The following is an 18361-nucleotide window of genomic DNA, read 5'->3' as shown; positions in this document are numbered from 1 at the left end:
TTATCTTTTTCTGCCTCCAGCCTCACAGTCCTTTGAGATTTTTGCATTCATCTAATTCTGGCCTTTTGAGAATTCCCGATTTTAATCACTCCTGTGTCATTGACCATGTATTCAGTTGCCTTAACCCTAAGTTCTGGAATTCCTTCCCTAAATTTCTCTGCCTCACTTTTTTTTAAAAGTAATTCATATAACCCACCTTTGGGTCTTCTGACCTATGTGGCACAGTTCGCTTTAGGATGATCCTGTGAAGTGACTTGTGTTATTATGTTAAAGAGTTGGTGTTGTTATACTCCCTGAATTCAAACATTATATTTGTTAGGCCCAAGTGCTAAACACTTTACTGCTGCACAACTGCAGAGCTGAAAGGCAGCAACTCTGTGTAGAATAATGTGCACATTTAAGCAGGCCAAGTCAAATTCTCAGAAAGCAAAGGTGTTTTTTTTGCATTTCCATGTGAATTCTGGCTGCCTCTTGTTGGTTTTTCTTTGTAAGACACACACAGTTGCCATTATGGTAGACATTGAAGTTCCCCATCCAGAGACCCCAGATGTTAGTAAGGAGGAATTTGCAGAGTTGTCAGGGCTGTTTGTTTTGTAGTTTAAAAGTTTGTTTATTATTGTCACAAATAGGCTTACATTAACACTGCAGTGAAGTTACTCTGAAAATCCCCTCGTCGCCACACTCCAGCATCTGTTTGGGTGCAGTGAGGGAGAATTTAGCACAGCAGTCCACCTAACCAGCACATCTTTCAGACTGTGGGAGGAAACTGGAGCATCCAGAGGAAACATGGAGAGAACATGCAAACTCCACACAGACAGTGACCCAAGTCAGGAATTAAATCCAGGTCCCTGGTGCTGTGAGACAGCAGTGCTAACCACTGTGCCACCATGCCGCCCATGCTGTTGTCTTTTCCCATGCCTAGGTCGATGCCAGGCAGTCCGTTCAGAGTCATTTACTCATTAACTCTGGTAATGCATTACATTGCTTCACAATCCTCTGTCTTAAAAAAAATTATTGTGTTCAATCTTATACCTATGCCTCCGTGTTCTGTGCCTATAAACCTCAAGAAATAAGTTTAAATTTAATTTTTAGTGTCACAAGTAGCTTACATTAACACTGCCATGAAGTTACTGTGAACATCCCCTCGTCTAACGAGTCTAAAATAGTCTACCCTTTCTTGATAATTTTTAACAATGTCTATCAAGTAACCCCATAACCTTCTCTATTTTCATGAAAATGAAACATCTTTTTACTATGTTTGTTTGCATTTCTTCATAACGGGCCACTTTTAGTGAATCTGGGCTGCAAACTTGATTGCTTGAACTGCTTTCTTCTTGTCTGAAACTGCTGACAGTATTCTATTTGTCAGACTAGCAATGCCTTTATGTAAATTCACAATTACACATCAATATTTTGTACTTTTTGCCACATAGCTTGGCTATTTCGTGGTATATCCACCTCAGATGATTGAACTTGAAATGCTTCTGCAATTGTACGTCACCAAACCTTCCTTAATTCTATGTTTAATATTTTTGTTAGCAAAAAATGAGATTTTTGTCTGTGATTTTCAAGTCCGTTTGAAAGAAAAAAGTATCACCTTAGAATGTTTTCCCATATTCCATTGACATAGGATTTCAAGTTGTTACATGAAACTATGACGCAAGTGCTTGCAGAAGAGTCCACCTATCTCTTTGCCCTGTTCTGCTCTACTCCAACATCTCCCTTGTCTCTCACCTCAGAACAGCAGCATCTGCTATACATGTATAATCTTCAGTCCCTATGTTGACAACTTGTTGGTTGCTTGAACTATCATAGAAAATCTATACTAAAACACTAGAAGCTGGATTGTCACTGTCTAAGTTAATTTCACCTCGGAGTTCTGAAGCCACCAGATGGAGAAGGGACGCTCATTGCATCTACAGGGTCTGAATTGAAATCCAGAGCCATATGTTTAATTGAAAACAAATTACAGTATTAACAGAATAACTGGTTAAAATGACACCAACTGGCTATACACTTAATCACATTTACTTGAATGGAGAGTAATTTGTGATCGGGTGCTATGCAAATGTACCACATATCCACTATGAACAGGCTTGTTAAACTATAATATTGACTTTACTTTCTTGTAGATTTATGCATGCTGAATTCTGTTCTGAATTTCTGTTAGTTCACCAAGCTCACTCATGGTGTTTGAGTTTCTCATTGGTATTTCATGCAAGCAATCATCTTTCCAGAAATGTGTATATTTATTCTAATTATTGAATAAGGTCACTGATCCATTTCAGTCAACATGAGCTGTTTACCTGCCATGATGCAAGGTAATTGACGTTCATTTGTCTTACAGAAAGGTCAGCCTGTGAACTTTTTAACTGGCAGATCTTTTGAGGTGTGCAAAGCATTTGCTGCTTTCAAAATTGTGTCTATAATGTAAGCTGTAACATATTTAAAAACGGGATGAAAGTGTTGGAAAGCATTGACTAAATTCACTGTAGGCAATTTGATATTATTAGTACTCCTCCCACTTCTCGTGACACAGAATGGTTGGCAGACCCTTTTTGCTATCTCTTGTCCCTTTCCCCTATCCATTATGTATCTAATGGACAAAATCAATCATTTTAAACTTTATTTTACCTTCGCCACTTCCCTCCGATTTAACTACTAGTCTATCTCAACATTCATACAATCTACACGTTATTGCTGAAAAAGATGTTCTGTCAAAGCTTTTCCTTTTGTACTCATCAGGATAGATTCACAAGAATGCTAATTCAAATTCAAACAGTAATTTATACTGTATGAGAAGAGAATTCTAGTTGGTTGGCAAGTAGACTCTGGTCAAACTTTTGTTGGTTTAAAAAGGCCCTATGAGTGGGAGCTCTTTCTGTTTGATAAGCACAAAGGACGTTTCACATTTGTGTGATAGACTGAATGTCAAGCTTATTAGCTTGACAGCAGCATCCTGTTGGTAAAGAATACCCCTCAAGTTGCTACTGTATAGTAGCAGCATGAAATGGTTAGCTTCACCTGTTGCTCAAATTTTTGAGATACCCTACCCCTTCCAGAGTACTTGGAGGTAGACTGGGTACTTTTCAGGACTGAAAGTGGCAGTCATAGACCTGTTAATGAGTTTGCATGATACACAATGAGCACTGATCTGATCTGGGCAGTTTTTAATCCCACAGGACAGTTTTGATATGCTCTGTTTCAGCATCACGCTTGCTAGGTGAGTAAATGGCTCTGGCCCTAATTACAAAGTTGTCAATAAGATTTTGTACTGCAAGGAACTGTACGATTCCCAAAGCATACATCGACCAGAAGGCAGTTTACAGAGTGCCTATTGAAAGATTTCTCAATGGTATGTTGAGAAAAGGAAGTTCAGATGGCCACTCAATTTCAAAGGTCAATTTGAGTGCAGGATAAAACCTATTATTGTGCATCCAACATTAGATGGGTTTTCACTATTGGACAGCACTTGCAAAACAATTCTGACTGTGCTAAGAATTACATTGACAGTAATTTAAGATTATTCATTGGGCCCACAGTATGGTTCACTGAGATGCGCTAGATGCTACAGATATTAACACAGGGATTCGGCCTTTGCAAACAGAAGGTGAAAGTCCATGCATTGTGCCTTTTTCAACTAAACAAGAGCTTGGGGGAATTGCCATTCCCTGGTTCATTCTCCATTGCAAACCCTGGGCCAATCAGAGTCGATCTTCCTGGTTTGAATTTAAATAAAAGCTTGGCAGTTAACTGTTCCTTGGTGCATTCTCCATGGCAGTACCTCCACTTGCCAATCAATCAGCATTTTCTTTCCTTGCAGCATAAGTTGTTGTTCCGTTTAGAATTGGTGTTTTTGTTAACCTGTCCAAACCAAATGAGTGCAAGACAAAAAGTTTTGGCGCAATGTTTTTTTTCAGAATACTTAAATGTCATCCTACCAAATGACTATTTATTCTACCGATTTTTAAAATGCAATCAGTACTTCAGTCTTGCTTATAATTTATAATTGCAATGTCCTAGATTGTTCTAATTGATTTCCTTTTTTTCACAAATAAAACTTCAGGTGCTTAGCCCCCTTGCCGTACTCTCATCTCATCCACATTAAAACAAAAACAGAATTTTGAATTTTGTTTGAAACTAGCAGTGTACCACGAAAAGTTATATCCGGCCAGTCGTGGCTGTGGTAACAGAAACTTCCAATCATATTTGTTCAGGTTCCGTTCATGATCCATCTGATTGCTGAATAAAGTGATTGCAGTTAAAGCAAATGATTGGCATTTCAACCTTTGTCAGGACTTGAACCTGTGGTCATAGATGTGTAAAGCAATTGTGCCACTTCCTGACCCAGCTGCATTACAATGATTGATTATTGATATTTTGCATCTTTGTTGACATTTGTAGAGTGTAGAAGATTGCTGGCAACCTGTTATAACGTTTTAATGTAAGCAGGATGTCATGGTAATGTTATGAAGTCTGAGAGTAAAAGTCAACCACTTGACATTTAGCAAACCCAGACAATAGTATAAGCCTACAATATCCAACTGCTTCCAGATATTCTTTCTTTGCATTTGTTCTGAAATTTTCATTTAGAATTCTACTTTAAGGCTAACAATACACTGCACGCCTTCCCATCGTTTAACATATAAAAGAGGCTGTGCTGCCAAAATACATGCCTTTTGCACAGCCCTGAGAAATCACAGGATTTGTTTTATGCGAGAAAGGTTTTGTTCCAGGGTCCTGTGCTCGTATCTTTTTTACTACTGGTCATTTGCTTATCTTTCATCTGAAACATGAAATTAATATTTCCATCCCTCTGTGCTCAGGTCCCGAAGGCCTCGGGTTCAGCATCACATCACGTGATGTTCCTGTTGGTGGCTCAGCACCAATCTATGTGAAAAACATCCTCCCGAAAGGTGCAGCTATCCAAGATGGCAGGCTAAAGGCAGGAGACCGGCTTCTAGAGGTGAGTGGATGAGAAACATTTGTTTACTTTGTTATGGTTCTGTTCACAGATCAGCAGTTTAATACTTTGAAGATAAATGAGTACTGGGAGAGCATCTCAAGCAAGCCTGTCATTCTGCAGGTGGAGCTAATGCACTGGAGTAGCATGTCCGCAATGGATTATGGAATTCAATTGCGTTTGCTCTGGGATGCTTGCCACATTATCTTTCACCAACTTTCCATTTAGCAGTGTATTACATGATTGTAACGTGTCATTATGATGCACATATGTGCTGGCAGATGTCACTTTCTTAAAAAAAAATTGTCCTTGCATTCCATTGTCATTAAACTTAATTTGCATTGTTTGTAAAAGGGCTTTATCGGTGCAGAGTAAAAAAACCTGATAGAAGCAAAATTGAAAAAAAAAAGTTCTAGTTTACCAATAGAAAGAACTAATTATCTTTTAGCTTATGTTTTAAATTAAATCCTCACTTTTGGTGCTAGTCAGTGCACCTTTTGCCTACCTGAGTCAAGGGCAGTGTAGATTGCTGGGATTTTTTTAATATTCATTCTAGATGTGGGTACTACTGGCAAGTCTAGCATTAGTTACCTGAAAATGTAATGGTGAGTCTTGACTGCAGTCATGGTTTGCTGTAACCAGTATCTTACTCAACATTTAAAAGTCACTATGTTTGTTTGTGATTCAGTCATACATAGGCCCAACCAGGGAATGACCACGGGCTTTCTTCCCTAAATGTGCAATCAACAGCCTTTTGAACATTTTTTTCCAAATGCAGCTTGTATTTCTTGATTTTCTTAAACTGAATTCAGTTTCTCGAATGTTAACAGCCTATAGATTACTATTCCACTAACATAACCACAACACAACTGTGTCCATGTGATTATATATGTCCCTTAGCATCGAATGTTTTGCCAAGCATTTACTGACCTGAAACCTACTACCTATTATTGAATAGCACAGTAAAATTGTGTTGTGCCTACAAAGTAAATCATCAATCACTCATCAGAAGCATACATGGAATCAAACATCCAACCCATTGCACTCATTTTGAGTATTTTATTCTTGCCCATCACAACTTCTCCTTGCTTTCCTGCACCTAAATGTATTTCATCTAAATCCATCTCTATATATTGTGTAGCCTACTAAGAAGTGTACAACTACTGAATAAACATGGGTGACAAAACAAGAATAAAAAGCACAAGAAGCAATTGAACTGTTTTCAAGCATTCACCTTGTGATTTTGCTCTTCTCTGCAGCATTCACTTTAAACTTGCCTCATGTATAATGCAATATTTCTAATATGCTGTAAACTGACCTATTCTTCCTGTTTTCCAAATTCCTCCTTGCCATTTTTATTTTTTGGTCTTGTCCTCTGCTATTTGGCTTTCTTGTTTTGTTTTCTCCTGTCATTGCTCCTTCCTCTCCATTAATTTGGCCCAGTGTTAGGCAAACCACAGCTCTACTTGCCCAGTTAGTCATCTAGTTTATATGTCAGTCCCTTTCCTTTCCAATTTGCTTTTGTAACTGTTCCCACTCCCACTCACACAAAGGATCACAGAATACCAAATGGAGGCGTGGTGGTCTCAGCTTTCTCCTGCATTGGGAAACTGTCTCCCCTTGATCATTGTCCTGAACTTTTATAAGAAAGTAGGATCAGGTGAGAGGGGGCAGGGAGACTATGTTCAACTGCAGTCCTTCAATTTTTAATATTTATTCACACTCGCATTCATTCATGTTTTTGTGTCACAATATTGTAGACTGAGGGTATCTTGTCAGACTTCCAACTCTGACCGCAGCTTGGTAGAACTTGGGAATTAGACATACGTCAAAAGGTTGACCCACAAAGCAAACTTCAAACACAGCCACCTGCACATTAAGAGATTAACTCAAAATTCTCAGGAATACCAGTTGGAAGCAGAAGGAGATTCTGATCCGGCTTTTGCTTCAATTGATGGTGGTTCAAGATCGATTGTGCCCATACCCTGGAGCAGTTACAAATATTGAAGTTTTAGAAACTACAGTGAAGAGAATAAATGAAATTTAAAGTCCTGTTGTACTCAATGAAGAATTTTTTTTTACATGTTGTACTTTGTGTCTTTTTAATAAAAGAAAGTTCCTTTCTAATTTTAGAGTAAGGTTCTCCCATAGAATCCCTACAGTGCATGAGGAGGCCAATAAGCCCTTCGTGCCTACACCGACTCTCTGACAGAGCATCTTACCCTGGTCCTATCCCTGTGACTCCACATATTCACCCCACTAATACCCTTAACCTACATGTCTTGGGTCACTAAGGGGCAGTTTAGCATGGACAATCCACCTAACCACATCTTTGGACTCATTATAGAATCCTACAGTGCACAAAGAGGCCACTCGGCCCATCATGTCTGCACCGACCACAATCCCACCTGGGCCCGATCCCCATAACTCCGTGCATTTACATTGTGGACAGAAACCAGAGCATCCAGAGGAAATCCACGCAGTCATGGGGGAAAATGTGCAAATTCCACAATGAACACTGGCACTGAGAGTCAGCACTGTGCTGCCATGCTGCCCTTGTTTCGAAAAGAAATTCACTTCGTTGAGCTATGAGCTGCCGAACCCATTTCGTTTTCCTGTAGGATTCCGCACAGCTGGCACTGCTGGAGGTGTGTTCTGTTATCTTGTCAGTTTTTAGGGATTTGGCTGGAAATCAAATAATGGCTCAAATCATCTTGAAGTGGTGCAACTGAAAAGAGGCCAGAGTTTCCCTAATCAGATTTCTACTTTGATAATTGCTGTTTCAAGGGATTGCACATGATGTGATAGCAAAGGGAAAAATATTTTTTTAAACCCATGTTAACTGGGGGCTGGTGTAAAATAAAACTCGCACTTAAAATAGTGGACACTTTAACTGCAACAGCTTGTTTTAATTATCAACAGTTTTCAAGCCACAGTGTGAAAAATGTGCTAGACTTGTAAATGATTCCTCTGAGGACTGTGTCAGGTTTTTTTTGCTGAAAGAATATAAAAGTATTAAGACTGTAGAATTTCCGTTCATCTCATGAGATGTTTTGCAAGTTGAGAAACCTTTAGTTCTGCCTGATTTTCCCATTTTGGTAACTCAGCCTTATAAAATTGGCTATAGTAAAGATGCAGGTGCTCTGAACACAAATACAATATTTTAATGATTTTCTAGCCAAAGTAACTAGCGATGAACCTTAATTCATAGATGCTAAGAGGTTGAGGTGCTGCCAGTGTGGAATGTGATTCATAGTGCAGGATGGGATCTCCATCTGAGACTGTGGAGTTTCCACCTGGCCCATGTGTGATTTGTGGTCAGCAAAGGCCTTGATGTAATGGGTGTTGAAGCAGAGAAAGGAGAATCAGAATCTCCTTAATCCCTGCTCTAGATTCATTTTAGTCCCACTTGTGTGTCAGAAGGAGTTTCTTTTCAAATACAATCGTAAATTTTAAAACCTAACTGTACGAATAGATTCAACCATCAAGTTGTTAACCTCACTCTGTTCTCTGTCCTTCCCAAATCTTTGTCATGTTGTTGGAGATGCTAAAGCAGACTCATTGGTGTGATTTCAGGTCAATGGTGTTGATCTAACCGGAAAAATACAAGAGGAAGTGGTGACGCTGCTGAGGAATAGCAAGATGGGTGGCATCATTAGTCTGCTGGTTCTCCGACAAGAAGAAACCTTCCTCCCCCGTGAGCTGGTGCGTAGAACAACTGGAAATCCAGAGAAATACTAGAATAATCAGAAATTGTTTTGTTTTTTTTGAATGTTTGCTGTTCATTGGAATCTATCTCTACTTTTGAGGGGTGGTAGACTCATTCCTTTCGTTGCCTGCACCACAGCCCTTAAAGTTAGGTGAAAGCAATAACACTGTTAAGTAGGAGCTCAATTTCATATTTGATCACCATGTTTGCGTATTTGTGACATTTTGTGAGGGTTTAATTCAGTGCTCTCTATATCACAAATGGTTGAGGGTATAAACCATTGTTTCAGGTGATCAATTATAAATCTGCATGTTGGTGAACACAGTTAAGTTTTTTGTTGTAGATTTTGTCATTTTGAGGCTGAATTAATGTTGGCGTGGCCAATAATTTGCCAGTTCAGTGGCATTCGTTCAACTGTAGTTCAAGTAGCCACATACAGATTGCAGAGATCCATAATTGTTGCCGTGGTGACTCTCTTGGAAAGCAAAAATAATTTCTGTTAGGTTCGCAAATAAAGTAATTGGGCAGAGTGGCCTAAATTTGTTAATTTTCTAGTTAAATAAATGGCATAAGAACAACTACAACGGTGCATCAAACTAAAACCACAGGTCAAGCCCACACATTTTGCCAAGACTTAAACTTATCACGTTGTCAATGCCTCAGCTATACTTGTTTCTTAGGTTTTGCTAATGTAATGTGTGGATGCTAAGTAAGTAAATGCCTATGTGCTTCTAGATTGCACTTGAATGTGTTAAAACTTAAACTGTTCTTGAATGCTAAATTTATTAATAGAAATGTTGGAGCAGAAGGTCCAATCTTCATGGTCGTCTTTTTCATATTTAGTGTATTCTTTGTTTCATTGTTCTGCAGGCTTGCCAGTCAGTGGGGGGGGCAGAAGGGAAGGTGGAGAAAATTAAAATACTTTTGCAACTCCCATCTCTGCTAATTTCCTGCCTCTATGCTTCCTCCTTCAGCCAAGAGGACAAAATAGTCTGAGCCAAAGATTTGTGCTTGCCACTCTCCGTGCCAGTGGATGAAAGATATGCTTTTTCAGAGCAGCATATATTCCTGCCAATAATTTCTCCCTTGAGGATGCAGTGTGCTGGTGCTGTGAGCCACTACATCCAGCAGCACAGCTGAGAACCGGTAAAAGCTGCCCATGGGATTCCCAATCACCAGCTCCTATCACGGCTGGGATTTGAACCTATATCCTTAGCAAGCGTGTCCAGCTCTGGAGTTTTACAGCTGTCATGCTGAGCAATGTGCTTATTTCCCTGAGACCTTTTGTCTACTGCACTGCGGAGGGAGGTTTCAAATTTTTTATTTGGATTTGAGAATTTTCTAAATGTCCTTCTCAATTTCCATTTGTTTTTTTAACAGATTACACATTCATTCTACCACCAAGGTAGAAATGAATTGGATGAGCAGTGACTGATAACTCTTGCTTTTACGTCCAGCTTCAAAAAAATGTCACTTTCATTAAACTCTTGACAGCCTTTTGACAAATCAGTAATGCACAACATGATTTTCTGCTGTACAAAGTGATTCATGATAATTTACTTAGACAATGAAGATAAAAGTAAAGGTAATCAATTAAGCAGTAAACTCTAGTGCAGTGGTTCCCAACCTTTTCCTTTATTCGGACCATACATCGTCATCAAAAGCTTTTGTGGACCATAAATGTACGCAGGCCGTTTTAAATAAAGCTTATAGCTGTTGGGAGCCAAATTTGTATGTCAGTGCAGATTAAAAATGCAGCTATTTCTAATAGCTTACAATCTAATACATTGCAGGGACAGCACAGTGGTGAGCACTGCTGCCTCACAATGTCAGGGACCCAGGTTCGATTCCCTGCTTGGTTGACTGTGTAGATTTTGCATGGTCTCCCCGCCTCTGCCGGGTTTTGTCCCAGTCTGAAAGACGTGCTGGTTAGGTGTATTGTCCATGCTAAATTCTCCCTCAGTGTACCCAAACAGGTGCTGGACTCTGGCAATTGGGGGATTTTCACAGTTATGTTATTCCAGTGTTAATGTAAGCCTACTTGTGACACTAATAAATAAACTTTGAACAGATTATATTACACAAGTATGTTTGTGAAGCAAATTACATTGCATAATAATGTAACAAGTTAAATGCAATTGATTTTTTTTCCCCATGGACCACCAGCGGTCTGCAGACCACCACTGCTCTAGTGCCTTTTTCCCAAATTTTAAGTAATTGAGCAGGAGAAAGTCATCTTGGGTTATTGTTGGAGGGAGAGAGTAGAATTTGATTCCAAACAATTCTGCAACCTGAACCAGTTTACCCGAGCCATGTTGGAGTCAGTTTTAGCTTGATAAGTTGGTCTGATTTGAGTTTCGAATGATCAAAACTTTGATTATTTCTCCTGAAGCACAGTTCGATGAGTTGAAAAACGAATGGTTTTCTTTTCCATTTGGAGCCACCTACATTTTAATGAAACCAAATGCAAATCCTAAATAATATTCCTGATCTGGGTGACAACATACAGTCATAAAGCCATTTGTAACTGAAGGAAAATGCTATATTATGTAGCGAAAATTCAGAATAAAGTAAAATATAATGTAAGCGCAACTTCTTGATGAAGTCCTCTGATTCCTTTCAGAAATAATCAGCAGGTAATAAGACATCAATGCGCACTCAAGATCATTACCCTTCATATGTTTAAGAAGAAGAAAGGATTTTGAAATTCAAAAGATTCTTGTAGCTTTTCTTTCCACCACAATAATTGGTCTCAGCTGTAAAACAGACCATGTGAGAGATACCCGTGAATACTCTCAAACATGGGTTGCCTTTGTCATTGAATTCATCTGTATAACACACATGCTAGTGCCTTTTATTCCAAAGTGTTTTTGTTCTTTGTTCTCTCCACTTCTAGAAAAAGGAATCGAGTCAGTTGCAGGCACCAAGTGACTTGGTAAGAATTCTGTGTTTTACGTCACACAAACTGTTCTGGTACATCTGGCACAAAATCAAGGAAGTAGTTTTGCAGATTCATGATCTGATGTACTTTGAGCAGTTTGGATTTCTTGCAGTTGAAAGCACCATAACTAAAATGGAACTATTTAGTAAATTGTCACATTCAGTTGTGTTTTTCCTGACTCAAAATTGGTCATCCCTCACGGTATTTGGCTGCAGAAATCTCTCGTCACATCATACATGCAACTGAATAAAATATACAATCAAAATATGCATACTATTGAGGGTATATTTACTGCATGTACAAAAAAACCCACACAATTTTTCAGATAGCAGCCACAAGCCATTAGGATACTCAAATTCAGAATTGTTGTTGTGCTTTGTGTGTGTTTTTACAGGGGAGCAGCTAGCCTATGTTCAAAACAGGACTTATTTTGTTTCGAGTCATTTTGATATTGTAAGTTTCTAAGCCACCTGGAGTGTAATATGTCTCTGAGTACATGACTGGTTCACTAAAGCACACGGTAGCAGAATGTGTGGCAACTTTATGACCCATATAGTACAGTAATGGTGCAATTAAGTGGCCTTAAAAACTGTCTGCTCTGTAAATGCCAATGTGCATTATATTTGAAAATGGCTTGCTAATTACCTTTAGGCGCTTAGTTTGCAAATGTATCTTTTAATTATTTTCATCCAATGTGCAGTAGACCAGATGGGATACGTGTAAGTGAAAAGTGGTGACAATAATTATTTGTTGATCTTGGCCCTCCCCAGACCTCACTGCCCCCCAGTGAATCATGAGTTAAGTGGTAAATGTGCTGCATTAGGTGTTCAACTAGAAATGTTCAGTTCTGGAGAAGATGTTCAGTAATATTTGTTGAATTGGCAAATGTATTCAAAGGCTCTAGAGTTTGGTCGAGCTGCAGGTCTTTTAAATCTCCTGTTTCAAAAACACTACTAAAATCAGTGTTCTGGTGGCGATCCCCTTCCATATAAAGCTCAAAACATTTTTTTAATAAGAAGCCTTGTCATTTAAGAGAAGGTGATCATCACTTTTGTGTCGCATATAAAGGAACAACTTAGTTGATCTCATTGAGTGAACCGTTTGATCCGTAATAAGACCAATCCTCCATTTCATCAATTCCCCACCCTGCTCACAGTGTCTTTATCTGGAAATATTTAAACCTATCAGCACCTTCCAATTCTAGGACATAAATTACTGTCGTAGATAGAAATTGTCTGCTCAGCAATACCTCCCCAAAGTCACCCCGTGGAATGCACTGCAGGCCCCTAAGATAATTGCTAGTGTTGTAAATCTAGATGCCGTAAACAGGGATAAAACTCTGAACTGCTTCCTGCCGTGTGGTGATGACTTTCAGGACTATCTCAACGTTGCAGAAAACCTGTAAGAGATGTAGCACAGAGGTAACAAGTTGGGATAACCTCAAAAGATACTGAGCAATGTAAAGTCTCCTCATAAAATGAACTGTCCTCCTGATGACATTGTTGACCACTGAACTACAATGTAATTTTCAGTGGTCTACAACTGTAATTTTGAATCCCAACCCTGCTGAATTCGTTGTGAGGAATTGATCTTAGTAAATTCTGAGGGTAATTGCTGGGTAATGTCAACTTGATAGAAGTTTGCTAATTATTGGTGGCAAGACAAACTTCCCTCACCTCTAGGAATTACCAGGCGACTGACATCAGCAGGAAACGATTGGCTTTCCCAAAAAGTAAAGCCAATCATTTGACACTTCATGCGAGTTGGAGTGTGTGAAGTTTTGACATCTTCAAAACATTTACGTAGAACAGCTACTTTGCTTGATCAAGGTGCTGATAATAGAACAGTGTGTCCCCACTTCAGCTGTTAATAACCGACCAGAAGAAAGCAAAGGAGGAAGACAAGAGACTCGCATACCGAGATTTATCTACGTTTACCTGTCTCATATGTTGTGAATCATGTGTTCTCTGATGAGCATTTCGTTTGTGAACTTGAACAGAAGTGTAGCCTAATGGAGACATGAAGAGAAACTTTTTCATGCAGGGACTGGTTAGAGTTGGGAATGCTACCTGAGAATGTGGTAGAGGTAGATTCAATTGAGGTGTTTAAGATGGAATTGATTACCTGAAAAGGAAGGATGTGTAAGCATGAGAGGAGAGGAAGATGGGGGAGAAGGGCATTTAGGTTTGTTAGGATGCAAGGCTGAGCTGAGAAGTGGCAGATGGAGTTCAACGTGGATAAATGTATAGTGGTCCATTTTGGCAGGTCCAATGGGATGAAGGAGTACAGTATCGAGGTTAGGACTCTTAGCAGTGTTGAGGAGCAGCAGGACCTTGGGGTCTGGGTCCATAGGACTCTTAAATTGGCCTCGCAGGTGGAGGATGTGGTCAAGAAGGCCTTCGTTAATCGAGGGATTGACTTTAGGAGTCGGGAGGTAATGCTGCAACTTTATAAGACCCTTGTGAGACCCCACTTGGAGCACTGTGCGCAGTTCTGGTCGCCGCACTACAAGAAGGATATAGAAGCTATTGAGAGGGTACAGAGGAGATTTACAAGGATGTTGCCTGGATTGGGAGGCATGCCTTATGAGGATAGGTTGGGAGCTAGGTCTGTTCTCCCTGGAGAGACGAAGGTTGAGAGGCGACCTGATAGAGGTTTATAAAATGTTGAGAGGTATAGATGGGGTGGATTCTCGGAGGCTATTTCCCAGGACTGAAATGGTCGCTGCGAGAGGACACAGGTTTAAGGTACTGAAGAGCAGGTACAGAGGAGATGTCAGGGGTAAGTTTTTCACTCAGAGGGTGGTGAGTGAGTGGAATCGGCTGCCGTCGGTGGTGGTAGAGGCGAACTCGCTGGGGTCTTTTAAGAGGCTTCTGGGTGAGTACGTGGGATTTAATGGGCTTGAGAGTTATAGATAGGCCTAATAGGTAGGGATATGATCGGCGCAACTTGTGGGCCGAAGGGCCTGTTTGTGCTGTATTGTTCTATATTCTATTACTCATTCGGAAAGTCGGTGCAGATCTGAAAGGCCGAATAGCCGCCTTTGCTGCTGTAATAATTTTATAATGCTGTGAAATCCTTTTAATATTCACTGAAAAATCCTCTCTGACTTTACTGTATCTCTTTTAAGAACATAAGAACATAAGAAATAGGAGCAGGAGTAGGCCATCTAGCCCCTCGAGCCTGCCCCGCCATTCAATAAGATCATGGCTGATCTGTCGTGGCTCAGTTCCACATTCCCGCCCTCTCCCCATAACCCTTAATCCCCTCGCTTATCAAAAACCCATCAACCCGCGTCTTAAAAATATTTAGCGAGGTAGCCTCCACCACTTCAACGGGCAGAGAATTCCAGAGATTCACCACCCTTTGAGTGAAGAAGTTCTTCCTCAACTCCGTTCTAAACCGCCCCCCCCTTTATCTTGAGGCTGTGCCCCCTAGTCCTACTGTCCTTTCTGAGCGGGAAGAGTCTCTCCACCTCTATCCTATCCATCCCATTCATCATCTTATATGTCTCAATGAGATCTCCCCTCATTCTTCTAAACTCTAACGAGTACAAGCCTAGTTTATTCAGCCTCTCCTCATAGCTCAACCCCCTCAACTCCAGTATCAGCCTAGTAAACCTTCTCTGCACTCCCTCCAAGGCCAAAATATCCTTGCGTAAGTACGGCTCCCAAAACTGCACACAGTACTCCAGCTGCGGCCTCACCAATGCCCTATATAGCCGCAGCAAGACCTCCCTACTTTTAAGCAGCATACCTATCTCATCACTCTGCAGTAGCTTTAAGGAACAGTAAAGATCCTTCATTAAATGTATCCTGAAAAATTAGCATGTGCCTTATAATGTAAATACCATCTCTCCCATTTTATCATAATAAATATAGTTCAGAGCAATATTGTACCTTAAAATTTCACATCACTTTTAACACACTTTAAATTTTTCCACACTTTTCCTTAACTACATTTTAGAACTATTACCAGTCACTCCAAAGGTTTTTGTTTAAATTGTTGCCAACAGTTTTACTCAGTACACTAGTGACTTCGATTTAACTTGTGTGTTAAACATTATGGTTAGGCTGGTGCAATGCTAATACTTGAAAGAGCATGGAAACCATCAGACAGAATTCTTCTTGTAAAACTGTTCTTTGGGACATGATTTCAAGATTTGCTGCAAATGTCACTCATGAACCACAGAGGGGACAGTAAAATATTATTTCATAATTCCAGGCATTGTATTGAATACCTGTTTTGAAAAAAAAATCAGAATAAACAAATGTCTCCTGGAAAAATGTCAAGCCTACACCCACCTGTGACGTAATACCCCCTTCATATTCATCAATTGTGATTGACTTATCTGCAACATAATTGCTTGAAGCGTCGGGGACTTGAGAAGCAGATTCTTTCATTTGAATTTGTCCCTTGGGAATCTGAGTTTTAACTCTGTGACTGCTGGAATCCTTCACACCTTTAAGCATTCTTCCATTCTATCCTCCATTGTCTGTCTGCCCTGTCCTTGATAAACCTAAAGCATGCACCAACCTTGTCCATAGAGAGTAGGGACTTGTCCTGCTTCAAGAAACCACCACCTGAAGGAGGTGCACACCAATGCACTGGAGATAATGCTTCAATTTTTGTTAATCCCATGCTCTGCTTTATATTTCCCTATGAAGGTAGCAAGTGATGGTTCACAATATGCATCTTCACTGAATATAGGCTCCAGAAAGTGGAGCACCTCTTTAGAAATCTGTTAGTTTGGCAATATTCAAGCTGTACAAGGGGGCGGTTAGAATCAGGTTTTCCGCCAAGAAACTTCACACAATTTCCTGATCTCCTTCATGCAATTTCAGGAAGACACAGATGGTGAACTCTTGATTGTTGCCTCCCAGAGTAATTTTCCTGGGGTGTATCACCTGTGCATCCATGAGTGGTCAGTGAAAGAATTATAGGAAGAGCATGTCTACCTCCTAAAAACGTAGTTATTTAATTCACCTTGTAACTCTTCACACCTTCTCAAATTCATGCTGGCATTCCCTTCTTCACCTCTTTCCCTTGCCCTCCAATCCTCTGGATTTGCACTCACCCTCATCCCTCCTCTCCCAATCCATGTTGATGCTTTCTTCTTCTCACTGATGTTCCTTTCTAAATCAAATTCCATTCCATAGATGTTCCAGTCTAATTCAAGCTTGCAATCTTCTCTCTTCTCCACTGCTGAAACTCAGTGAAGTTTCCCCCACCCCCACCCCCACCTCTCCAACTTATCCCTTTTCCTGATGGCATTCCTTTCATTTCATGTTGACAACCTTTCCCTCCCATAAGTCACACTTTGCACCCTTCTCTTTCTTTCCCTTCCCTCTTCCCCCTCCCCTGCACCGAGTTCAAGTTGGCTCCCTCTTTCTCCTTCACTCCTCAGTATCAGGTACTGCTAACAAAAAAAATTGGACACCATTGTGCACAATGAACTGGAATGCCGAACTCGGGAGAATTGCCCTCCATTGTAGCGCATGAGATTTAAATTCCCTCGTGGTGATGAGCCAGAAGTAAAAATGTGGCTTGTGTTCCCAAAGATGCTGATCGTTACCAAGAAACACTGATGATTGGTATTTATACATGAGCTGTCATGAATAGGCATTGCAGAGCAAAAACGTTAAGGATAACTGTGCAGGAGACAACACAAAGTGGCAGAGATGAAGATATAGCAGAAGGAGAAAAACTCCTGTTAAGTCCAAAAGCATTACCAGTGTGTCTTTTCCAGTTTTGAGATGTTAAAGTTTGAGCTTCGAATGAAAATGTATTGCTTCCGAATGAGTCAAGTATTTTTAAGATGAAGGTACATAATTAGATAATTCTTGTAATTGATTGCTACAAGTTGTAGTGTTGGCATTCCAGTGGGTTTTTCATGTTGATTGTGACAGAAGGATTCGTGGAAAATATCAACAATGTATAATTAGAAAAAGACGTATCTTGAAATAGTAATTTTATTTCCAATGCGTGCAGCAACTTTCTCCCCTTCCTGTATAATTGGTTGATTTTAAGGTAATTTAATACAAACAAGGTACTACTATTCATCAATAAAAATGTCACCGTAGCTACATAGCAAACATTACAATGTTCCCTCTACCTTTAAAAAAAACTACTTCCTTTTTCTTCGTATTTTCTGAAACCCTTCTCTCATTATGCCTCCTTTTGTTTCTCCCTGTGCTTTTTTTTCACAGGATATGGGCGTTGCTGGCTATACCAGCATTTTCTGTCTATCGCCAATTGCCCTTGAGAAGGTGGTGGTGAGCTGCCACCTTGAACTGCTATGGTCTGTGTGGTGTAGGTACATCCATTGTACAGTTCGGAGGGAGTTCCAGGATTTTGAGCTAGCAACACTGAAGGAATGGCAATATGTTTCCAAGTCAGAATAGTATGTGGCCTGGAGGGCATTTCCTGTAATGCCCTCTCTGTGTTCATCTTGTCATGGAGCCCTACCTTCTCCATGCTCAACCATATCACTTACCTCCTCCTCACTAAGTAGTGTCACTTGCTCCACCCAACCCAACCCACCCCACCCCACTAAACTCTGATTGTCCAACTTCCCTGCCACGTTCCCGGGTTAACAGTTCTAGCTCCTCAGGTACTGTCTCCACCTCCTTCAAAGCTGTTGTCGTCACCTCTCCTCAACAAACCAACCGTTCATTCATCCCTTTGTAGTTATGAACCACTGCTCCCTCTCGAAAGTCCTTGAATTTGTTGCTATCCTATCTGACTA

At 40.2% G+C, this 18361-nt stretch overlaps 1 protein-coding gene across 8 annotated transcripts in view; it reads left to right on the top strand.

Annotated features, from left to right (window-relative positions):
* pard3aa (par-3 family cell polarity regulator alpha, a) overlaps positions 1–18361 on the top strand; it is an 800310-nt gene that overhangs the window by 489809 nt on the left and 292140 nt on the right. For 6 of the 8 annotated variants that reach the window (XM_080212194.1, XM_080212176.1, XM_080212212.1 and 3 more), the window contains exons 10-12: positions 4827–4966; positions 8540–8668; positions 11569–11607. In XM_080212194.1, the coding sequence (XP_080068320.1) occupies positions 4827–4966; positions 8540–8668; positions 11569–11607 (308 nt within the window). The remainder of the gene's footprint in view (positions 1–4826; positions 4967–8539; positions 8669–11568; positions 11608–18361) is intronic. The other 2 variants (XM_080212204.1, XM_080212186.1) reach the window with 1 other exon arrangement.

Source organism: Carcharhinus amblyrhynchos, chromosome 2, assembly GCF_965287045.1.
Source record: "Carcharhinus amblyrhynchos chromosome 2, sCarAmb.v2.hapA, whole genome shotgun sequence".
NCBI lineage: Eukaryota > Metazoa > Chordata > Chondrichthyes > Carcharhiniformes > Carcharhinidae > Carcharhinus > Carcharhinus amblyrhynchos.
Note: the sequence above shows the minus strand (reverse complement) of the source record. Positions and strands in the feature narration are given on the sequence as shown.